This window comes from Callospermophilus lateralis, chromosome 7 (assembly GCF_048772815.1).
Source record: "Callospermophilus lateralis isolate mCalLat2 chromosome 7, mCalLat2.hap1, whole genome shotgun sequence".
Lineage (NCBI taxonomy): Eukaryota > Metazoa > Chordata > Mammalia > Rodentia > Sciuridae > Callospermophilus > Callospermophilus lateralis.
Window position 1 is genome coordinate 848542 of NC_135311.1, and position 25177 is coordinate 873718.

The 25177-nt window shown below is 53.6% G+C and overlaps 1 protein-coding gene across 1 annotated transcript in view; it reads right to left on the reverse strand.

Annotated features, from left to right (window-relative positions):
• The window catches only part of LOC143388119 (lysophosphatidic acid phosphatase type 6), a 53825-nt gene that overhangs the window by 17080 nt on the left and 11568 nt on the right, over window positions 1-25177 (reverse strand). Inside the window, exons 7-8 of the mRNA XM_077109901.1 lie at window positions 19522-19622; window positions 16887-16982 (exon numbers count right to left, since the gene is read on the reverse strand). Of these exons, the coding sequence (XP_076966016.1) occupies window positions 16887-16982; window positions 19522-19622 (197 nt within the window). The remainder of the gene's footprint in view (window positions 1-16886; window positions 16983-19521; window positions 19623-25177) is intronic.

Below are 25177 nucleotides of genomic sequence, written 5' to 3' on the forward strand. Positions count from 1 at the left end.
ATCCTGTCACATGCTCCTCCAGAGCCAAGGTGCACAGTTAGGGATCACGTTCAAGGGAGTCTGTCACATGCTCCTCCTGAGCCAAGGTGCACAGTTAGGGATCACGTTCAAGGGAGTCTGTCACATGCTCCTCCTGAGCCAAGGTTCACAGTTAGGGATCACGTTCAAGGGATCCTGTCACATGCTCCTCCTGAGCCAAGGTACACAGTTAGGGATCACGTTCAAGGGAGTCTGTCACATGCTCCTCCAGAGCCAAGGTGCACAGTTAGGGATCACGTTCAAGGGATCCTGTCACATGCTCCTCCTGAGCCAAGGCGCACAGTTAGGGATCACGTTCAAGGGATCCTGTCACATGCTCCTCCTGAGCCAAGGTACACAGTTAGGGATCACGTTCAAGGGAGCCTGTCACATGCTCCTCCTGAGCCAAGGTGCACAGTTAGGGATCACGTTCAAGGGATCCTGTCACATGCTCCTCCAGAGCCAAGGTGCACACAGAGTTAGGGATCACGTTCAAGGGAGTCTGTCACATGCTCCTCCTGAGCCAAGGTGCACAGTTAGGGATCACGTTCAAGGGATCCTGTCACATGCTCCTCCAGAGCCAAGGTGCACAGTTAGGGATCACGTTCAAGGGAGCCTGTCACATGCTCCTCCTGAGCCAAGGTGCACAGTTAGGGATCACGTTCAAGGGATCCTGTCACATGCTCCTCCTGAGCCAAGGTGTACAGTTAGGGATCACGTTCAAGGGATCCTGTCACATGCTCCTCCAGAGCCAAGGTGCACAGTTAGGGATCACGTTCAAGGGATCCTGTCACATACTCCTCCAGAGCCAAGGTGCACACAGAGTTAGGGATCACGTTCAAGGGAGTCTGTCACATGCTCCTCCTGAGCCAAGGTGCACAGTTAGGGATCACGTTCAAGGGATCCTGTCACATGCTCCTCCTGAGCCAAGGTGCACAGTTAGGGATCACGTTCAAGGGAGCCTGTCACATGCTCCTCCTGAGCCAAGGTGCACAGTTAGGGATCACGTTCAAGGGAGTCTGTCACATGCTCCTCCAGAGCCAAGGTGCACAGTTAGGGATCACGTTCAAGGGAGCCTGTCACATGCTCCTCCTGAGCCAAGGTGCACAGTTAGGGATCACGTTCAAGGGATCCTGTCACATGCTCCTCCAGAGCCAAGGTGCACAGTTAGGGATCACGTTCAAGGGAGTCTGTCACATGCTCCTCCTGAGCCAAGGTGCACAGTTAGGGATCACGTTCAAGGGATCCTGTCACATGCTCCTCCAGAGCCAAGGTGCACAGTTAGGGATCACGTTCAAGGGATCCTGTCACATGCTCCTCCAGAGCCAAGGTACACAGTTAGGGATCACGTTCAAGGGAGTCTGTCACATGCTCCTCCTGAGCCAAGGCGCACAGTTAGGGATCACGTTCAAGGGAGCCTGTCACATGCTCCTCCTGAGCCAAGGCGCACAGTTAGGGATCACGTTCAAGGGATCCTGTCACATGCTCCTCCTGAGCCAAGGTGCACAGTTAGGGAACATGTTCAAGGGAGTCTGTCACATGCTCCTCCAGAGCCAAGGTGCACAGTTAGGGATCACGTTCAAGGGAGTCTGTCACATGCTCCTCCTGAGCCAAGGTGCACAGTTAGGGATCACGTTCAAGGGAGCCTGTCACATGCTCCTCCTGAGCCAAGGTGCACAGTTAGGGAACATGTTCAAGGGAGTCTGTCACATGCTCCTCCAGAGCCAAGGTGCACAGTTAGGGATCACGTTCAAGGGAGTCTGTCACATGCTCCTCCTGAGCCAAGGTGCACAGTTAGGGATCACGTTCAAGGGATCCTGTCACATGCTCCTCCTGAGCCAAGGTGCACAGTTAGGGATCACATTCAAGGGATCCTGTCACATGCTCCTCCTGAGCCAAGGTGCACAGTTAGGGATCACGTTCAAGGGAGCCTGTCACATGCTCCTCCTGAGCCAAGGTGCACAGTTAGGGATCACGTTCAAGGGAGTCTGTCACATGCTCCTCCTGAGCCAAGGTGCACAGTTAGGGAACATGTTCAAGGGAGTCTGTCACATGCTCCTCCAGAGCCAAGGTGCACAGTTAGGGATCACGTTCAAGGGAGTCTGTCACATGCTCCTCCTGAGCCAAGGTACACAGTTAGGGATCACGTTCAAGGGATCCTGTCACATGCTCCTCCTGAGCCAAGGTGCACAGTTAGGGATCACGTTCAAGGGAGTCTGTCACATGCTCCTCCTGAGCCAAGGTTCACAGTTAGGGATCACGTTCAAGGGATCCTGTCACATGCTCCTCCAGAGCCAAGGCGCACAGTTAGGGATCACGTTCAAGGGAGTCTGTCACATGCTCCTCCAGAGCCAAGGTGCACAGTTAGGGATCACGTTCAAGGGAGTCTGTCACATGCTCCTCCAGAGCCAAGGTGCACAGTTAGGGATCACGTTCAAGGGAGTCTGTCACATGCTCCTCCAGAGCCAAGGTGCACAGTTAGGGATCACGTTCAAGGGAGTCTGTCACATGCTCCTCCAGAGCCAAGGTGCACAGTTAGGGATCACGTTCAAGGGAGTCTGTCACATGCTCCTCCAGAGCCAAGGTGCACAGTTAGGGATCACGTTCAAGGGAGTCTGTCACATGCTCCTCCAGAGCCAAGGTGTACAGTTAGGGATCACGTTCAAGGGATCCTGTCACATGCTCCTCCAGAGCCAAGGTGCACAGTTAGGGATCACGTTCAAGGGAGTCTGTCACATGCTCCTCCTGAGCCAAGGTGCACAGTTAGGGATCACGTTCAAGGGATCCTGTCACATGCTCCTCCTGAGCCAAGGTGCACAGTTAGGGATCACGTTCAAGGGAGCCTGTCACATGCTCCTCCTGAGCCAAGGTGCACAGTTAGGGATCACGTTCAAGGGATCCTGTCACATGCTCCTCCTGAGCCAAGGTGCACAGTTAGGGATCACGTTCAAGGGAGCCTGTCACATGCTCCTCCAGAGCCAAGGTGCACAGTTAGGGATCACGTTCAAGGGATCCTGTCACATGCTCCTCCAGAGCCAAGGTGCACAGTTAGGGATCACGTTCAAGGGATCCTGTCACATGCTCCTCCAGAGCCAAGGTGCACAGTTAGGGATCACGTTCAAGGGAGCCTGTCACATGCTCCTCCTGAGCCAAGGTGCACAGTTAGGGATCACATTCAAGGGATCCTGTCACATGCTCCTCCAGAGCCAAGGTACACAGTTAGGGATCACGTTCAAGGGAGCCTGTCACATGCTCCTCCTGAGCCAAGGTGCACAGTTAGGGATCACGTTCAAGGGATCCTGTCACATGCTCCTCCTGAGCCAAGGTGCACAGTTAGGGATCACGTTCAAGGGATCCTGTCACATGCTCCTCCAGAGCCAAGGTACACAGTTAGGGATCACGTTCAAGGGATCCTGTCACATGCTCCTCCAGAGCCAAGGTGCACAGTTAGGGATCACGTTCAAGGGATCCTGTCACATGCTCCTCCAGAGCCAAGGTGCACAGTTAGGGATCACGTTCAAGGGATCCTGTCACATGCTCCTCCTGAGCCAAGGTGCACAGTTAGGGATCATGTTCAAGGGATCCTGTCACATGCTCCTCCAGAGCCAAGGTGCACAGTTAGGGATCACGTTCAAGGGATCCTGTCACATGCTCCTCCTGAGCCAAGGCGCACAGTTAGGGATCACGTTCAAGGGATCCTGTCACATGCTCCTCCTGAGCCAAGGTGCACAGTTAGGGATCACGTTCAAGGGAGCCTGTCACATGCTCCTCCTGAGCCAAGGTGCACAGTTAGGGATCACGTTCAAGGGAGCCTGTCACATGCTCCTCCAGAGCCAAGGTGCACACAGAGTTAGGGATCACGTTCAAGGGAGCCTGTCACATGCTCCTCCTGAGCCAAGGTGCACAGTTAGGGATCACGTTCAAGGGAGTCTGTCACATGCTCCTCCTGAGCCAAGGTGCACAGTTAGGGATCACGTTCAAGGGAGTCTGTCACATGCTCCTCCTGAGCCAAGGTGCACAGTTAGGGATCACGTTCAAGGGAGTCTGTCACATGCTCCTCCTGAGCCAAGGTGCACAGTTAGGGATCACGTTCAAGGGAGCCTGTCACATGCTCCTCCTGAGCCAAGGTGCACAGTTAGGGATCACGTTCAAGGGATCCTGTCACATGCTCCTCCTGAGCCAAGGCGCACAGTTAGGGATCACGTTCAAGGGATCCTGTCACATGCTCCTCCTGAGCCAAGGTGCACAGTTAGGGATCACGTTCAAGGGAGCCTGTCACATGCTCCTCCTGAGCCAAGGTGCACAGTTAGGGATCACGTTCAAGGGAGCCTGTCACATGCTCCTCCAGAGCCAAGGTGCACACAGAGTTAGGGATCACGTTCAAGGGAGCCTGTCACATGCTCCTCCTGAGCCAAGGTGCACAGTTAGGGATCACGTTCAAGGGAGTCTGTCACATGCTCCTCCTGAGCCAAGGTGCACAGTTAGGGATCACGTTCAAGGGAGTCTGTCACATGCTCCTCCTGAGCCAAGGTGCACAGTTAGGGATCACGTTCAAGGGAGCCTGTCACATGCTCCTCCTGAGCCAAGGTGCACAGTTAGGGATCACGTTCAAGGGAGCCTGTCACATGCTCCTCCTGAGCCAAGGTGCACAGTTAGGGATCACGTTCAAGGGATCCTGTCACATGCTCCTCCTGAGCCAAGGTGCACAGTTAGGGATCACGTTCAAGGGAGCCTGTCACATGCTCCTCCTGAGCCAAGGTGCACAGTTAGGGATCACGTTCAAGGGAGCCTGTCACATGCTCCTCCTGAGCCAAGGTGCACAGTTAGGGATCACGTTCAAGGGAGCCTGTCACATGCTCCTCCTGAGCCAAGGTGCACAGTTAGGGATCACGTTCAAGGGAGCCTGTCACATGCTCCTCCTGAGCCAAGGTGCACAGTTAGGGATCACGTTCAAGGGAGCCTGTCACATGCTCCTCCAGAGCCAAGGTGCACAGTTAGGGATCACGTTCAAGGGATCCTGTCACATGCTCCTCCAGAGCCAAGGTGCACAGTTAGGGATCACGTTCAAGGGATCCTGTCACATGCTCCTCCTGAGCCAAGGTGCACAGTTAGGGATCACGTTCAAGGGATCCTGTCACATGCTCCTCCAGAGCCAAGGTGCACAGTTAGGGATCACGTTCAAGGGAGCCTGTCACATGCTCCTCCAGAGCCAAGGTGCACAGTTAGGGATCACGTTCAAGGGATCCTGTCACATGCTCCTCCAGAGCCAAGGTGCACAGTTAGGGATCACGTTCAAGGGATCCTGTCACATGCTCCTCCTGAGCCAAGGTGCACAGTTAGGGATCACGTTCAAGGGAGTCTGTCACATGCTCCTCCTGAGCCAAGGTGCACAGTTAGGGATCACGTTCAAGGGATCCTGTCACATGCTCCTCCTGAGCCAAGGTGCACAGTTAGGGATCACGTTCAAGGGATCCTGTCACATGCTCCTCCTGAGCCAAGGTGCACAGTTAGGGATCACGTTCAAGGGATCCTGTCACATGCTCCTCCTGAGCCAAGGTGCACAGTTAGGGATCACGTTCAAGGGATCCTGTCACATGCTCCTCCAGAGCCATGGTGTACAGTTAGGGATCACGTTCAAGGGATCCTGTCACATGCTCCTCCTGAGCCAAGGTGTACAGTTAGGGATCACGTTCAAGGGAGCCTGTCACATGCTCCTCCTGAGCCAAGGTGCACAGTTAGGGATCACGTTCAAGGGATCCTGTCACATGCTCCTCCTGAGCCAAGGTGCACAGTTAGGGATCACGTTCAAGGGAGTCTGTCACATGCTCCTCCTGAGCCAAGGTGCACAGTTAGGGATCACGTTCAAGGGAGCCTGTCACATGCTCCTCCTGAGCCAAGGTGCACACAGAGTTAGGGATCACGTTCAAGGGAGCCTGTCACATGCTCCTCCTGAGCCAAGGTGCACAGTTAGGGATCACGTTCAAGGGATCCTGTCACATGCTCCTCCAGAGCCAAGGTGCACAGTTAGGGATCACGTTCAAGGGAGCCTGTCACATGCTCCTCCTGAGCCAAGGTGTACAGTTAGGGATCACGTTCAAGGGAGTCTGTCACATGCTCCTCCTGAGCCAAGGTGCACAGTTAGGGATCACGTTCAAGGGATCCTGTCACATGCTCCTCCTGAGCCAAGGTGCACAGTTAGGGATCACGTTCAAGGGATCCTGTCACATGCTCCTCCAGAGCCAAGGTGCACAGTTAGGGATCACGTTCAAGGGAGCCTGTCACATGCTCCTCCAGAGCCAAGGTGCACACAGAGTTAGGGATCACGTTCAAGGGATCCTGTCACATGCTCCTCCTGAGCCAAGGTGCACACAGAGTTAGGGATCACGTTCAAGGGAGTCTGTCACATGCTCCTCCTGAGCCAAGGTGCACAGTTAGGGATCACGTTCAAGGGATCCTGTCACATGCTCCTCCAGAGCCAAGGTGCACAGTTAGGGATCACGTTCAAGGGAGCCTGTCACATACTCCTCCTGAGCCAAGGTGCACAGTTAGGGATCACGTTCAAGGGATCCTGTCACATGCTCCTCCTGAGCCAAGGTGCACAGTTAGGGATCACGTTCAAGGGAGTCTGTCACATGCTCCTCCAGAGCCAAGGTGCACAGTTAGGGATCACGTTCAAGGGAGCCTGTCACATGCTCCTCCTGAGCCAAGGTGCACAGTTAGGGATCACGTTCAAGGGAGTCTGTCACATGCTCCTCCAGAGCCAAGGTGCACAGTTAGGGATCACGTTCAAGGGAGCCTGTCACATGCTCCTCCTGAGCCAAGGTGCACAGTTAGGGATCACGTTCAAGGGAGCCTGTCACATGCTCCTCCTGAGCCAAGGTGCACAGTTAGGGATCACGTTCAAGGGAGCCTGTCACATGCTCCTCCTGAGCCAAGGTGCACAGTTAGGGATCACGTTCAAGGGAGTCTGTCACATGCTCCTCCTGAGCCAAGGTGCACAGTTAGGGATCACGTTCAAGGGAGCCTGTCACATGCTCCTCCTGAGCCAAGGTGCACACAGAGTTAGGGATCACGTTCAAGGGAGCCTGTCACATGCTCCTCCTGAGCCAAGGTGCACAGTTAGGGATCACGTTCAAGGGATCCTGTCACATGCTCCTCCAGAGCCAAGGTGCACAGTTAGGGATCACGTTCAAGGGAGCCTGTCACATGCTCCTCCTGAGCCAAGGTGTACAGTTAGGGATCACGTTCAAGGGAGTCTGTCACATGCTCCTCCTGAGCCAAGGTGCACAGTTAGGGATCACGTTCAAGGGATCCTGTCACATTCTCCTCCTGAGCCAAGGTGCACCGTTAGGGATCACGTTCAAGGGATCCTGTCACATGCTCCTCCAGAGCCAAGGTGCACAGTTAGGGATCACGTTCAAGGGAGCCTGTCACATGCTCCTCCAGAGCCAAGGTGCACACAGAGTTAGGGATCACGTTCAAGGGATCCTGTCACATGCTCCTCCTGAGCCAAGGTGCACACAGAGTTAGGGATCACGTTCAAGGGAGTCTGTCACATGCTCCTCCTGAGCCAAGGTGCACAGTTAGGGATCACGTTCAAGGGATCCTGTCACATGCTCCTCCTGAGCCAAGGTGCACACAGAGTTAGGGATCACGTTCAAGGGAGCCTGTCACATGCTCCTCCAGAGCCAAGGTGCACAGTTAGGGATCACGTTCAAGGGATCCTGTCACATGCTCCTCCTGAGCCAAGGTGCACAGTTAGGGATCACGTTCAAGGGATCCTGTCACATGCTCCTCCAGAGCCAAGGTGTACAGTTAGGGATCACGTTCAAGGGATCCTGTCACATGCTCCTCCTGAGCCAAGGTGCACAGTTAGGGATCACGTTCAAGGGATCCTGTCACATGCTCCTCCTGAGCCAAGGTGCACAGTTAGGGATCACGTTCAAGGGAGTCTGTCACATGCTCCTCCAGAGCCAAGGTGCACAGTTAGGGATCACGTTCAAGGGATCCTGTCACATGCTCCTCCAGAGCCAAGGTGCACAGTTAGGGATCACGTTCAAGGGAGCCTGTCACATGCTCCTCCAGAGCCAAGGTGCACAGTTAGGGATCACGTTCAAGGGAGCCTGTCACATGCTCCTCCAGAGCCAAGGTGCACAGTTAGGGATCACGTTCAAGGGATCCTGTCACATGCTCCTCCAGAGCCAAGGTGCACAGTTAGGGATCACGTTCAAGGGAGTCTGTCACATGCTCCTCCTGAGCCAAGGTGCACAGTTAGGGATCACGTTCAAGGGATCCTGTCACATGCTCCTCCTGAGCCAAGGTGCACAGTTAGGGATCACGTTCAAGGGAGCCTGTCACATGCTCCTCCTGAGCCAAGGTGCACAGTTAGGGATCACGTTCAAGGGATCCTGTCACATGCTCCTCCTGAGCCAAGGTGCACAGTTAGGGATCACGTTCAAGGGAGCCTGTCACATGCTCCTCCAGAGCCAAGGTGCACACAGAGTTAGGGATCACGTTCAAGGGATCCTGTCACATGCTCCTCCTGAGCCAAGGTGCACACAGAGTTAGGGATCACGTTCAAGGGAGTCTGTCACATGCTCCTCCTGAGCCAAGGTGCACAGTTAGGGATCACGTTCAAGGGAGTCTGTCACATGCTCCTCCAGAGCCAAGGTGCACAGTTAGGGATCACGTTCAAGGGATCCTGTCACATGCTCCTCCTGAGCCAAGGTGCACAGTTAGGGATCACGTTCAAGGGATCCTGTCACATGCTCCTCCAGAGCCAAGGTGCACAGTTAGGGATCACGTTCAAGGGAGCCTGTCACATGCTCCTCCTGAGCCAAGGTGTACAGTTAGGGATCACGTTCAAGGGAGTCTGTCACATGCTCCTCCTGAGCCAAGGTGCACAGTTAGGGATCACGTTCAAGGGATCCTGTCACATGCTCCTCCTGAGCCAAGGTGCACAGTTAGGGATCACGTTCAAGGGATCCTGTCACATGCTCCTCCAGAGCCAAGGTGCACAGTTAGGGATCACGTTCAAGGGAGCCTGTCACATGCTCCTCCAGAGCCAAGGTGCACACAGAGTTAGGGATCACGTTCAAGGGATCCTGTCACATGCTCCTCCTGAGCCAAGGTGCACACAGAGTTAGGGATCACGTTCAAGGGAGTCTGTCACATGCTCCTCCTGAGCCAAGGTGCACAGTTAGGGATCACGTTCAAGGGAGCCTGTCACATGCTCCTCCTGAGCCAAGGTGCACAGTTAGGGATCACGTTCAAGGGAGTCTGTCACATGCTCCTCCTGAGCCAAGGTGCACAGTTAGGGATCACGTTCAAGGGATCCTGTCACATGCTCCTCCTGAGCCAAGGTGCACAGTTAGGGATCACGTTCAAGGGATCCTGTCACATGCTCCTCCTGAGCCAAGGTGCACAGTTAGGGATCACGTTCAAGGGAGTCTGTCACATGCTCCTCCAGAGCCAAGGTGCACACAGAGTTAGGGATCACGTTCAAGGGAGCCTGTCACATGCTCCTCCAGAGCCAAGGTGCACAGTTAGGGATCACGTTCAAGGGATCCTGTCACATGCTCCTCCTGAGCCAAGGTGCACAGTTAGGGATCACGTTCAAGGGATCCTGTCACATGCTCCTCCAGAGCCAAGGTGTACAGTTAGGGATCACGTTCAAGGGATCCTGTCACATGCTCCTCCTGAGCCAAGGTGCACAGTTAGGGATCACGTTCAAGGGATCCTGTCACATGCTCCTCCTGAGCCAAGGTGCACAGTTAGGGATCACGTTCAAGGGAGTCTGTCACATGCTCCTCCAGAGCCAAGGTGCACAGTTAGGGATCACGTTCAAGGGATCCTGTCACATGCTCCTCCAGAGCCAAGGTGCACAGTTAGGGATCACGTTCAAGGGAGCCTGTCACATGCTCCTCCAGAGCCAAGGTGCACAGTTAGGGATCACGTTCAAGGGAGCCTGTCACATGCTCCTCCTGAGCCAAGGTGCACAGTTAGGGATCACGTTCAAGGGAGTCTGTCACATGCTCCTCCTGAGCCAAGGTGCACAGTTAGGGATCACGTTCAAGGGATCCTGTCACATGCTCCTCCTGAGCCAAGGTGCACAGTTAGGGATCACGTTCAAGGGAGCCTGTCACATGCTCCTCCTGAGCCAAGGTGCACAGTTAGGGATCACGTTCAAGGGAGCCTGTCACATGCTCCTCCTGAGCCAAGGTGCACAGTTAGGGATCACGTTCAAGGGAGCCTGTCACATGCTCCTCCAGAGCCAAGGTGCACAGTTAGGGATCACGTTCAAGGGAGTCTGTCACATGCTCCTCCAGAGCCAAGGTACACAGTTAGGGATCACGTTCAAGGGAGCCTGTCACATGCTCCTCCTGAGCCAAGGTGCACAGTTAGGGATCACGTTCAAGGGAGCCTGTCACATGCTCCTCCAGAGCCAAGGTGCACAGTTAGGGATCACGTTCAAGGGATCCTGTCACATGCTCCTCCTGAGCCAAGGTACACAGTTAGGGATCACGTTCAAGGGAGCCTGTCACATGCTCCTCCAGAGCCAAGGTGTACAGTTAGGGATCACGTTCAAGGGAGCCTGTCACATGCTCCTCCAGAGCCAAGGTGTACAGTTAGGGATCACGTTCAAGGGAGTCTGTCACATGCTCCTCCAGAGCCAAGGTGCACAGTTAGGGATCACGTTCAAGGGAGCCTGTCACATGCTCCTCCTGAGCCAAGGTGCACAGTTAGGGATCACGTTCAAGGGAGCCTGTCACATGCTCCTCCTGAGCCAAGGTGCACAGTTAGGGATCACGTTCAAGGGAGCCTGTCACATGCTCCTCCAGAGCCAAGGTGCACAGTTAGGGATCACGTTCAAGGGATCCTGTCACATGCTCCTCCTGAGCCAAGGTGCACAGTTAGGGATCACGTTCAAGGGAGTCTGTCACATGCTCCTCCAGAGCCAAGGTACACAGTTAGGGATCACGTTCAAGGGAGCCTGTCACATGCTCCTCCTGAGCCAAGGTGCACAGTTAGGGATCACGTTCAAGGGAGCCTGTCACATGCTCCTCCAGAGCCAAGGTGCACAGTTAGGGATCACGTTCAAGGGATCCTGTCACATGCTCCTCCTGAGCCAAGGTACACAGTTAGGGATCACGTTCAAGGGAGCCTGTCACATGCTCCTCCAGAGCCAAGGTGTACAGTTAGGGATCACGTTCAAGGGAGCCTGTCACATGCTCCTCCAGAGCCAAGGTACACAGTTAGGGATCACGTTCAAGGGAGCCTGTCACATGCTCCTCCAGAGCCAAGGTGCACAGTTAGGGATCACGTTCAAGGGATCCTGTCACATGCTCCTCCTGAGCCAAGGTGCACAGTTAGGGATCACGTTCAAGGGAGCCTGTCACATGCTCCTCCAGAGCCAAGGTGCACACAGAGTTAGGGATCACGTTCAAGGGAGTCTGTCACATGCTCCTCCAGAGCCAAGGTGCACAGTTAGGGATCACGTTCAAGGGAGCCTGTCACATGCTCCTCCTGAGCCAAGGTGCACAGTTAGGGATCACGTTCAAGGGAGCCTGTCACATGCTCCTCCAGAGCCAAGGTGCACACAGAGTTAGGGATCACGTTCAAGGGATCCTGTCACATGCTCCTCCTGAGCCAAGGTACACAGTTAGGGATCACGTTCAAGGGATCCTGTCACATGCTCCTCCAGAGCCAAGGTGCACAGTTAGGGATCACGTTCAAGGGAGTCTGTCACATGCTCCTCCAGAGCCAAGGTACACAGTTAGGGATCACGTTCAAGGGAGTCTGTCACATGCTCCTCCTGAGCCAAGGTGTACAGTTAGGGATCACGTTCAAGGGAGCCTGTCACATGCTCCTCCTGAGCCAAGGTGCACACAGAGTTAGGGATCACGTTCAAGGGATCCTGTCACATGCTCCTCCTGAGCCAAGGTGCACAGTTAGGGATCACGTTCAAGGGATCCTGTCACATGCTCCTCCTGAGCCAAGGTGCACAGTTAGGGATCACGTTCAAGGGATCCTGTCACATGCTCCTCCTGAGCCAAGGTGCACAGTTAGGGATCACGTTCAAGGGAGCCTGTCACATGCTCCTCCTGAGCCAAGGTGCACAGTTAGGGATCACGTTCAAGGGAGTCTGTCACATGCTCCTCCAGAGCCAAGGTGCACAGTTAGGGATCACGTTCAAGGGATCCGGTCACATGCTCCTCCAGAGCCAAGGTGCACAGTTAGGGATCACGTTCAAGGGAGCCTGTCACATGCTCCTCCTGAGCCAAGGTACACAGTTAGGGATCACGTTCAAGGGAGCCTGTCACATGCTCCTCCTGAGCCAAGGTGCACAGTTAGGGATCACGTTCAAGGGAGTCTGTCACATGCTCCTCCTGAGCCAAGGTGCACAGTTAGGGATCACGTTCAAGGGATCCTGTCACATGCTCCTCCTGAGCCAAGGTGCACAGTTAGGGATCACGTTCAAGGGAGCCTGTCACATGCTCCTCCAGAGCCAAGGTTCACAGTTAGGGATCACGTTCAAGGGATCCTGTCACATGCTCCTCCAGAGCCAAGGTGCACAGTTAGGGATCACGTTCAAGGGATCCTGTCACATGCTCCTCCAGAGCCAAGGTGCACAGTTAGGGATCACGTTCAAGGGATCCTGTCACATGCTCCTCCTGAGCCAAGGCGCACAGTTAGGGATCACGTTCAAGGGATCCTGTCACATGCTCCTCCTGAGCCAAGGTGCACAGTTAGGGATCACGTTCAAGGGAGTCTGTCACATGCTCCTCCAGAGCCAAGGTGCACAGTTAGGGATCACGTTCAAGGGATCCTGTCACATGCTCCTCCTGAGCCAAGGTACACAGTTAGGGATCACGTTCAAGGGATCCTGTCACATGCTCCTCCAGAGCCAAGGTGCACAGTTAGGGATCACGTTCAAGGGATCCTGTCACATGCTCCTCCTGAGCCAAGGCGCACAGTTAGGGATCACGTTCAAGGGATCCTGTCACATGCTCCTCCTGAGCCAAGGTGCACAGTTAGGGATCACGTTCAAGGGAGTCTGTCACATGCTCCTCCAGAGCCAAGGTGCACAGTTAGGGATCACGTTCAAGGGAGCCTGTCACATGCTCCTCCTGAGCCAAGGTGCACACAGAGTTAGGGATCACGTTCAAGGGATCCTGTCACATGCTCCTCCTGAGCCAAGGTGCACAGTTAGGGATCACGTTCAAGGGAGCCTGTCACATACTCCTCCTGAGCCAAGGTGCACAGTTAGGGATCACGTTCAAGGGAGTCTGTCACATGCTCCTCCTGAGCCAAGGTGCACAGTTAGGGATCACGTTCAAGGGATCCTGTCACATGCTCCTCCTGAGCCAAGGTGCACAGTTAGGGATCACGTTCAAGGGAGTCTGTCACATGCTCCTCCAGAGCCAAGGTGTACAGTTAGGGATCACGTTCAAGGGAGCCTGTCACATGCTCCTCCTGAGCCAAGGTGCACAGTTAGGGATCACGTTCAAGGGAGTCTGTCACATGCTCCTCCTGAGCCAAGGTGCACAGTTAGGGATCACGTTCAAGGGATCCTGTCACATGCTCCTCCTGAGCCAAGGCGCACAGTTAGGGATCACGTTCAAGGGATCCTGTCACATGCTCCTCCTGAGCCAAGGTGCACAGTTAGGGATCACGTTCAAGGGAGTCTGTCACATGCTCCTCCTGAGCCAAGGTGCACAGTTAGGGATCACGTTCAAGGGAGTCTGTCACATGCTCCTCCTGAGCCAAGGTGCACAGTTAGGGATCACGTTCAAGGGATGCTGTCACATGCTCCTCCTGAGCCAAGGTGCACAGTTAGGGATCACGTTCAAGGGATCCTGTCACATGCTCCTCCTGAGCCAAGGTGCACAGTTAGGGATCACGTTCAAGGGAGTCTGTCACATGCTCCTCCTGAGCCAAGGTGCACAGTTAGGGATCACGTTCAAGGGAGTCTGTCACATGCTCCTCCTGAGCCAAGGTGCACAGTTAGGGATCACGTTCAAGGGATCCTGTCACATGCTCCTCCTGAGCCAAGGTGCACAGTTAGGGATCACGTTCAAGGGAGTCTGTCACATGCTCCTCCTGAGCCAAGGTGCACAGTTAGGGATCACGTTCAAGGGAGTCTGTCACATGCTCCTCCTGAGCCAAGGTGCACAGTTAGGGATCACGTTCAAGGGATCCTGTCACATGCTCCTCCTGAGCCAAGGTGCACAGTTAGGGATCACGTTCAAGGGAGTCTGTCACATGCTCCTCCTGAGCCAAGGTGCACAGTTAGGGATCACGTTCAAGGGAGTCTGTCACATGCTCCTCCTGAGCCAAGGTGCACAGTTAGGGATCACGTTCAAGGGAGTCTGTCACATGCTCCTCCTGAGCCAAGGTGCACAGTTAGGGATCACGTTCAAGGGATGCTGTCACATGCTCCTCCTGAGCCAAGGTGCACAGTTAGGGATCACGTTCAAGGGATCCTGTCACATGCTCCTCCTGAGCCAAGGTGCACAGTTAGGGATCACGTTCAAGGGATCCTGTCACATGCTCCTCCTGAGCCAAGGTGCACAGTTAGGGATCACGTTCAAGGGATCCTGTCACATGCTCCTCCAGAGCCAAGGTGCACAGTTAGGGATCACGTTCAAGGGATCCTGTCACATGCTCCTCCTGAGCCAAGGTGCACAGTTAGGGATCACGTTCAAGGGATCCTGTCACATGCTCCTCCAGAGCCAAGGTGCACAGTTAGGGATCACGTTCAAGGGAGTCTGTCACATGCTCCTCCTGAGCCAAGGTGCACAGTTAGGGATCACGTTCAAGGGATCCTGTCACATGCTCCTCCTGAGCCAAGGTGCACAGTTAGGGATCACGTTCAAGGGAGTCTGTCACATGCTCCTCCAGAGCCAAGGTGCACAGTTAGGGATCACGTTCAAGGGATCCTGTCACATGCTCCTCCAGAGCCAAGGTACACAGTTAGGGATCACGTTCAAGGGATCCTGTCACATGCTCCTCCAGAGCCAAGGTGCACAGATAGGGATCACGTTCAAGGGATCCTGTCACATGCTCCTCCTGAGCCAAGGTGTACAGTTAGGGATCACGTTCAAGGGATCCTGTCACATGCTCCTCCTGAGCCAAGGTGCACAGTTAGGGATCACGTTCAAGGGAGTCTGTCACATGCTCCTCCTGAGCCAAGGTGCACAGTTAGGGATCACGTTCAAGGGAGTCTGTCACATGCTCCTCCTGAGCCAAGGTGCACAGTTAGGGATCACGTTCAAGGGAGTCTGTCACATGCTCCTCCTGAGCCAAGGTGCACACAGAGTTAGGGATCACGTTCAAGGGATCCTGTCACATGCTCCTCCTGAGCCAAGGTGTACAGTTAGGGATCACGTTCAAGGGATCCTGTCACATGCTCCTCCAGAGCCAAGGTGCACAGTTAGGGATCACGTTCAAGGGATCCTGTCACATGCTCCTCCTGAGCCAAGGTGCACAGTTAGGGATCATGTTCAAGGGAGTCTGTCACATGCTCCTCCTGAGCCAAGGTGCACAGTTAGGGATCACGTTCAAGGGAGCCTGTCACATGCTCCTCCTGAGCCAAGGTGCACAGTTAGGGATCACGTTCAAGGGAGTCTGTCACATGCTCCTCCTGAGCCAAGGTGCACAGTTAGGGATCACGTTCAAGGGAGCCTGTCACATGCTCCTCCTGAGCCAAGGTGCACAGTTAGGGATCACGTTCAAGGGATCCTGTCACATGCTCCTCCTGAGCCAAGGTGTACAGTTAGGGATCACGTTCAAGGGAGTCTGTCACATGCTCCTCCAGAGCCAAGGTGCACAGTTAGGGATCACGTTCAAGGGATCCTGTCACATGCTCCTCCAGAGCCAAGGTGCACAGTTAGGGATCACGTTCAAGGGAGTCTGTCACATGCTCCTCCTGAGCCAAGGTGCACAGTTAGGGATCACGTTCAAGGGAGTCTGTCACATGCTCCTCCTGAGCCAAGGTGCACAGTTAGGGATCACGTTCAAGGGAGCCTGTCACATGCTCCTCCAGAGCCAAGGTGCACAGTTAGGGATCACGTTCAAGGGAGTCTGTCACATGCTCCTCCAGAGCCAAGGTGCACAGTTAGGGATCACGTTCAAGGGAGCCTGTCACATGCTCCTCCTGAGCCAAGGTGCACACAGAGTTAGGGATCTTACTGAGATGTAGATTCTGCTCAGCAGGTCGGGCCTGAATACCTGACAAGCTCCTGGGTGATGATGAAGCTCTGTCTGCAGATCACACTTTGATCGGCAGACGCCCAGGACACACAGCACTCCAGACCTGTGGTCCTGACCTGGGTGCCAGGCCCTGCAAAGGTGGAAGCTCATGGGTCATTTCCAACTTTCTAAAATGCCTGTGGATATCACTCCTTCTTAGCCGTTCAAACTACATCTATTACACAATTATATTTTAAACTATTCAAATACCAAATTGGGGCCAGGGTTGTAGCTAGGTGGAAGCGCGCTTGCCTAGGGTGTGTGAGGCCCTGGGTTTGATCCTCAGCATCACATAGAAATAAATAAATTACATAAAGGTGTTGTGTCCATCTATAACTAAAAATAAACAAATAAAATAAAATTCCAAATCAGTGTGATATAAACATGTCTGTTGAAAGACAAACAGTTAAAAAAAAAATGGGAAAATAAATTTAGGGCTCTTTTTGGCTAAACTAAAAATTCCAAAACCCAGTCAGAAGGATCTAGCAGGAAGAAGGTCGGAAAGGCTGTGAGCCTCGCTGGACAGCTCCCTGCAGCTGCGGACAGCCTGGGCCTTGCCCTCTGGGGAATCGCCTCGGGCCGCTCCGGGCAGAGTGGAGCTGCTGTGCTAGTACCTCCTCTGGCTGGGCGGAGTGGCAGGGTCCACAGCGGTCAGCAGGCTGCTCTCCAGGATGTGCAGGAATGGGCCCACTGCCATCTGAAGGCTTTCCCTAGGAAGAGCAAAAGCAAGTCGGACACCCGGCACCCAGTCAGCACTCAGGGGACGCAGGCTGGTCCTGCCCTGTAGGGCCTCAGGAGCCCAACTGGATGGGCCAAGGAAAAGAAGCAGAGCAGGAGGGACAGCCAGGGCAGGAAGGACAAATGGTGCCACATGCAGCTGGGGGTCCTTGTGGACAGACTCCCACAACTAAAGCTCGGGTGCAGAGCGGCTAGGAGCACAGCTGAGACGGGAGGCTGGGGAGGGGCAGTTGTGACGGGGTCCATCATGGAGCAGGCCGTGAAGAGCAGAAGAGCAACGCGGAGGACAGGGTGACGACTTCCAGGCCTTCCAAAGGGCCTGGAGGAGTCGTGCGAGGGCGCGACCTCCCAAGTGTGTCCTGTGTCAGCTCTCTCCTCTTGTGCTCTAGGCCACAGGGACACGTCTTATTGATGTCTATTAACTGACTTAGTCCCAGGGCGGGCTCTGCAGCTCCACCGTCTTCATCCTGTGGCTTATTACCTCACACGCACACCACATCCTCTCCCAGCCGTGAGCACAGCAGGAGGAGGGGCTGGCAAGCGCTGTGTGCCTCTGTTTTTATCAAGGAGAAAACAACACCACCTCCTCCCCTCCAACTCCTGAGGGAAGGACCAGAGGGGCCATGACCAATCCCTACTCATGGAGACTGGGCAGACTGCCAACTTCACAATCAAGAAACGACGGAGCCATGGATGAAGAGAGGTGACCAACACTGTGTGCGACATGCACCCTCCAGGAGAACGTGCAAGGCCAAGCCAAGCTGGATTGAAGAGACATCAGTTTTCAAACCAGGGCTAAGGGAACGGAAAGGACAACGGACAAGGAGAAACCAACTATGGTTCAGCCCGATCAGACCTGCCTGCTGTTTTGTTAATAAAGTCTACTGGGGGCCGGGCTGGGGCTCAGTGGTAGAGCGCTTGCCTGGCACGTGTGAGGCACTGGGTTCCATCCTCAGCACCACGTAAAAATAAAATAAAAGCAGTGTGTCCATCTACTAGAGATAGTATTTAAAAAAAAAAAAAAGTCTACTGGAACCTAACTGTGCCCCTTCTGTTACATGTTACCACAGCGGCTTCCCGCTGTAAGGGTGGAGATGGGCACTGTCACAGAAATGGCCGGGCTGCGAAACAGCACATTTATTAACATGCATATGTGTGCACTGGGGACAGGGAGGACAGTGCGTGACAGTTTGAGGTAGCAGCATCACTTCATGAAAAAAGAGGAAGCTGGCAAGTTCCAGGGAGGGGCGGCAAAGTGAGTGGCTTGGCTGGAACCTTCTGGATGCCCGAGGCTGGCGCACAAGTGGACGTGTGACTCGGGGTCAACGCAGGCAGCATCTTCACATCACAGAGAACACTCGACCTTTGGGTTTTGAGGGTTTTGAGGGTTGGCTTGTTTCACTTACGTGACAGTCTCAAGCTCTATCCACTGGCAAACGTCATGGAGCCATTCTGCTCCATGGTGAGTGATACTGAGCTGCAGATACATCCCACAAGAATGCAATCTTAATGAGAATGAGTTACACTCCATGTTTGTATAAATATCTCAAAATATACTCCACTGTCTTGTAAAACAAGAAAGAGCAAATAAGATTTTTGTTTTATAGAAAGTCAGTGCAGGGGCTGAGGATTTGGCTCAAGTGGTAGCGCGCTCGCCTGGCATGCATGCGGCCCGGGTTCGATCCTCAGCACCACATACAAAGATGTTGTGTCCACCGATAACTAAAAAATAAATAATAAAATTCTCTCTCTCTCTCTCTCTCTCTTTCTCTCTCTCTTAAAAAAAAAAAAAAGTCAGTGCAGTCAGGGCCTCTGAGGCCCCACACTGGGCAAACCCTTGGAATGTCAGCTGCCCGTCTTCCTCAGGGCCCTCCTCTACTGCCCACTCCCCCATTAAGCCACTAATTCTGAGGATAAGCCGAATGCTCTTATTCTAACAGAAAAAAGAGGCTTCTGACATTTGTAAGAGGGAAGCCTTTCCTTTGGGTGGCCAAGAAGCAGGCCTTCTACCAACAGCATCCCCACTATCAGGAAGAGAAAGAGCAAACACAGGCCTGTCCGTCAGAGGGCTAGTCCGAGTCCTGGCTCTGGCACGCACTAGCTCAGCTCAGGCAGGGCTGCCGACTCTCAGCCCCAGCTTCTCACCCATCTGACGGTGAGGAGATGACACTCACGTGTAAAGTGTAACATGATGAAGAAAGTGAGAAATACATTCTTCCATCAGCTTCCACACCTCCCACTAAATCTTTTGAACCTTGGAACACAAGGAAAAAGGGAGTGCCGAGACACTCAGCATGTGGTGCTCTATATTCTTTGCAACACAGGGCGGAGGCACCGGGTCACCAGCCGGATCCGAAGCGTAAGGACCTGGGAGGGCCGCAGCGCAGGCTCTGTCTCCCAGGCCACGGTGGTGCCAGCAGACGTGTGAGCAGGCCTGAAGGGCCTCCCTCCCACACGCTCGGAGGTCTGACCAAGCGTGACTCTGCGCCAGCAGCTGCACAGGCCACTCACCTGTCTTCCCGCTGTAGGACGTACAAGGCCGTGTCCACGGCCCTCTGCTCAACCACCTGGGCGAATCTCTGCAGGGCGGGGCAGCTCGAGAGGCTGTGTGCCTGAAAGACCACAGGCAGGACTTCAGATCCCAGCTTCTGCCCCCAACCTGGCAGCTGCTCGGCTCCCACCCAGGCTGCAAGGACCTGTCTTCTGGGAAGGGGCTACACAGCTCAAAACGCCATGCCCCCAGGTCCTTCCAAAGCCACGCACTCCTGGGGGTTGAAGAGCCAGAATCGAAACGATTTCCTCCATTTCTGATGGCTCCCAACCACTCCACATTTTTTAAAAATTCTATTTAAATTAAAAAAAGAATAAAACACCAAGGCAAGGGATTCCACTTGACTTTCATCTTCCCTAAAATGCTTTCTGAAGCTCTGCCACACAAATGCTCTACGTGAGCTCTCGCCCACGACCTCAGACCACTGCACCTAAGCACAGGTGCGTTTGTGCCTCTGCGGCATGAGGTCACTTTCACAAGAGAAGGAAGGTGGCTCCTACGCTGCCACAGTGTCCAACTTCTGAATCTAGAGAGATATTTCCCATGTGTGATCTTCTTTATGTATTCATTACACAAAAGAGGTCCTATGGCTAGGTTAGTTTGAGGAAAACAGACTTAAAGATTAACTGGAAAAAAAAGTTTAGCTGGAGGCCGGACCGCAGTGGCGCATTCCTATAATCCCAGCGACTCAGGAGGCTGAGACAGGAGGATCATGAGTTCAAAGCCAGCCTCAGCAATGGAAGGCACTAAGCAACTCAGTGAAACCGTGTTTCTAAATAAAATATAGAAAATAGGGCTGGGGATGTGGCTCAGTTCAATCCCCGGTAATCCCCCCACCCTGAAAAACAAAAGATGAACCAGAGTTCTTGTGTGTGTGTGTGTGTGTGTGTGTGTGTGTGTGTGTTGCTAGGGACTGAACCCAGGGCAGCAGGGCCTTGTGCATGAGAGGCAAGACCTCTACCAAAGGAGCTCTACCTCCAGCCCCAGAGTTCTTTACTATGGGCTTCTCAGATTTTTAATATGATGATATGCGTATACTCTTCAAAAAATGTAGAATAAAAAAGGACCCAAAAGTTTTAGATCCTAGCAGATACTGACTGAATGTAAAATTCACATGTAAAAATTGAGCACCCTGGGCTGGGGTTGTGGCTCAGCGCATCTAGCATGCGCAGGGATGTGGGTTCAATCTTCAGCCCCACGTAAAAATAAATAAATAAAATAAGGGTGTTATTAAAAAAAAATTGAGCACCCCTCCCTACCCACAATCCTCCCTACTCATCACCCACTCGACCCCTACTCTCCCAAACACACACACACACACACACACACACACACACACACACACACCCCAGGTATTCTAAACAAGTTTCAAAAAACTGATCTAAAGCTGGATGTCTGTATTTCTGACTGATCTAGAGCTGGATGTCCGTATTCCTGACTGATCTAGGGCTGGACGTCCGAACTCCTGACTGATCTAGAGCTGGATGTCTGTACTCCTAACTGATCTAGGGTTGGATGCTCGTACTCCTGACTGATCTAGGGCTGGACGTCCCGTCTGTACTCCTGACTGATCTAGGGCAGGATGTCTGCACTCCTGGCTGATCTAGGGCAGGATGCCTGCACTCCTGGCTGACCTAGAGCTGGATGTCTGCACTCCTGGCCGATCTAGAGCAGGATGTCTGCACTCCTGGCTGATCTAGAGCAGGATGTCTGCACTCCTGGCTGATCTAGAGCTGGATGTCTGCACTCCTGGCTGATCTAGAGCAGGATGTCTATATTCCTGGCTGACCTAGAGCTGGATGTCTATATTCCTGGCTGACCTAGAGCTGGATGTCTGCACTCCTGGCTGATCTAGGGCAGGATGTCTGCACTCCTGGCTGACCTAGAGCTGGATGTCTGCACTCCTGGCTGACCTAGAGCTGGATGTCTGCACTCCTGGCTGATCTAGAGCTGGATGTCTATATTCCTGGCTGACCTAGAGCTGGATGTCTGCACTCCTGGCTGATCTAGAGCTGGATGTCTATATTCCTGGCTGATCTAGAGCAGGATGTCTATATTCCTGGCTGATCTAGAGCTGGATGTCTATATTCCTGGCTGATCTAGAGCAGGATGTCTGCACTCCTGGCTGATCTAGAGCTTGATGTCTATATTCCTGGCTTATCTAGAGCTGGATGTCTATATTCCTGGCTGACCCAGAGCTGGATGTCTGCACTCCTGGCTGATCTAGAGCTGGATGTCTGCACTCCTGGCTGATCTAGAGCTGGATGTCTGCACTCCTGGCTGATCTAGAGCAGGATGTCTGCACTCCTGGCTGATCTAGAGCTTGATGTCTATATTCCTGGCTTATCTAGAGCTGGATGTCTATATTCCTGGCTGACCTAGAGCTGGATGTCTGCACTCCTGGCTGACCTAGAGCTGGATGTCTGCACTCCTGGCTGATCTAGAGCAGGATGTCTATATTCCTGGCTGACCTAGAGCTGGATGTCTGCACTCCTGGCTGATCTAGGGCAGGATGTCTGCACTCCTGGCTGACCTAGAGCTGGATGTCTGCACTCCTGGCTGACCTAGAGCTGGATGTCTGCACTCCTAACTGATCTAGGGCTGGACGTCCCATCTGTACTCCTGACTGATCTAGGGCAGGATGTCTGCACTCCTGGCTGATCTAGGGCAGGATGCCTGCACTCCTGGCTGACCTAGAGCTGGATGTCTGCACTCCTGGCCGATCTAGAGCAGGATGTCTGCACTCCTGGCTGATCTAGAGCAGGATGTCTGCACTCCTGGCTGATCTAGAGCTGGATGTCTGCACTCCTGGCTGATCTAGAGCAGGATGTCTATATTCCTGGCTGACCTAGAGCTGGATGTCTATATTCCTGGCTGACCTAGAGCTGGATGTCTGCACTCCTGGCTGATCTAGGGCAGGATGTCTGCACTCCTGGCTGACCTAGAGCTGGATGTCTGCACTCCTGGCTGACCTAGAGCTGGATGTCTGCACTCCTGGCTGATCTAGAGCTGGATGTCTATATTCCTGGCTGACCTAGAGCTGGATGTCTGCACTCCTGGCTGATCTAGAGCTGGATGTCTATATTCCTGGCTGATCTAGAGCAGGATGTCTATATTCCTGGCTGATCTAGAGCTGGATGTCTATATTCCTGGCTGATCTAGAGCAGGATGTCTGCACTCCTGGCTGATCTAGAGCTTGATGTCTATATTCCTGGCTTATCTAGAGCTGGATGTCTATATTCCTGGCTGACCCAGAGCTGGATGTCTGCACTCCTGGCTGATCTAGAGCTGGATGTCTGCACTCCTGGCTGATCTAGAGCTGGATGTCTGCACTCCTGGCTGATCTAGAGCAGGATGTCTGCACTCCTGGCTGATCTAGAGCTTGATGTCTATATTCCTGGCTTATCTAGAGCTGGATGTCTATATTCCTGGCTGACCTAGAGCTGGATGTCTGCACTCCTGGCTGACCTAGAGCTGGATGTCTGCACTCCTGGCTGATCTAGAGCAGGATGTCTATATTCCTGGCTGACCTAGAGCTGGATGTCTGCACTCCTGGCTGATCTAGGGCAGGATGTCTGCACTCCTGGCTGACCTAGAGCTGGATGTCTGCACTCCTGGCTGACCTAGAGCTGGATGTCTGCACTCCTGGCTGATCTAGAGCTGGATGTCTATATTCCTGGCTGACCTAGAGCTGGATGTCTGCACTCCTGGCTGATCTAGAGCTGGATGTCTATATTCCTGGCTGATCTAGAGCAGGATGTCTATATTCCTGGCTGATCTAGAGCTGGATGTCTATATTCCTGGCTGATCTAGAGCAGGATGTCTGCACTCCTGGCTGATCTAGAGCTTGATGTCTATATTCCTGGCTTATCTAGAGCTGGATGTCTATATTCCTGGCTGACCCAGAGCTGGATGTCTGCACTCCTGGCTGATCTAGAGCTGGATGTCTGCACTCCTGGCTGATCTAGAGCTGGATGTCTGCACTCCTGGCTGATCTAGAGCAGGATGTCTGCACTCCTGGCTGATCTAGAGCTTGATGTCTATATTCCTGGCTTATCTAGAGCTGGATGTCTATATTCCTGGCTGACCTAGAGCTGGATGTCTGCACTCCTGGCTGACCTAGAGCTGGATGTCTGCACTCCTGGCTGATCTAGAGCAGGATGTCTATATTCCTGGCTGACCTAGAGCTGGATGTCTGCACTCCTGGCTGATCTAGGGCAGGATGTCTGCACTCCTGGCTGACCTAGAGCTGGATGTCTGCACTCCTGGCTGACCTAGAGCTGGATGTCTGCACTCCTGGCTGATCTAGAGCTGGATGTCTATATTCCTGGCTGACCTAGAGCTGGATGTCTGCACTCCTGGCTGATCTAGAGCTGGATGTCTATATTCCTGGCTGATCTAGAGCAGGATGTCTATATTCCTGGCTGATCTAGAGCTGGATGTCTATATTCCTGGCTGATCTAGAGCAGGATGTCTGCACTCCTGGCTGATCTAGAGCTTGATGTCTATATTCCTGGCTTATCTAGAGCTGGATGTCTATATTCCTGGCTGACCCAGAGCTGGATGTCTGCACTCCTGGCTGATCTAGAGCAGGATGTCTGCACTCCTGGCTGATCTAGAGCTGGATGTCTGCACTCCTGGCTGATCTAGAGCTGGATGTCTGCACTCCTGGCTGATCTAGAGCTTGATGTCTATATTCCTGGCTGACCCAGAGCTGGATGTCTGCACTCCTGGCTGATCTAGAGCAGGATGTCTATATTCCTGGCTGACCTAGAGCTGGATGTCTGCACTCCTGGCTGATCTAGGGCAGGATGTCTGCACTCCTGGCTGACCTAGAGCTGGATGTCTGCACTCCTGGCTGACCTAGAGCTGGATGTCTGCACTCCTGGCTGATGTAGAGCTGGATGTCTGCACTCCGGGCTGACCTAGAGCTGGATGTCTGCACTCCTGGCTGACCTAGAGCTGGATGTCTGCACTCCTGGCTGACCTAGAGCTGGATGTCTGCACTCCTGGCTGACCTAGAGCTGGATGTCTGCACTCCTGGCTGATGTAGAGCAGGATGTCTATATTCCTGGCTGATCTAGAGCAGGATGTCTGCACTCCTGGCTGATCTAGAGCAGGATGTCTGCACTCCTGGCTGATCTAGAGCTGGATGTCTGCACTCCTGGCTGATCTAGAGCAGGATGTCTATATTCCTGGCTGATCTAGAGCTGGATGTCTGCACTCCTGGCTGACCTAGAGCTGGATGTCTGCACTCCTGGCTGATCCAGAGCTGGATGTCTGCACTCCTGGCTGACCTAGAGCTGGATGTCTGCACTCCTGGCTGATCTAGAGCTGGATGTCTGCACTCCTGGCTGATCTAGAGCTGGATGTCTGCACTCCTGGCTGATCTAGAGCAGGATGTCTGCACTCCTGGCTGATCTAGAGCAGGATGTCTATATTCCTGGCTGATCTAGAGCTGGATGTCTGCACTCCTGGCTGACCTAGAGCTGGATGTCTGCACTCCTGGCTGATCCAGAGCAGGATGTCTGCACTCCTGGCTGATCTAGAGCTGGATGTCTATATTCCTGACTGATCTAGAGCTGGATGTCTGCACTCCTACCTGGGTGAGGAGTC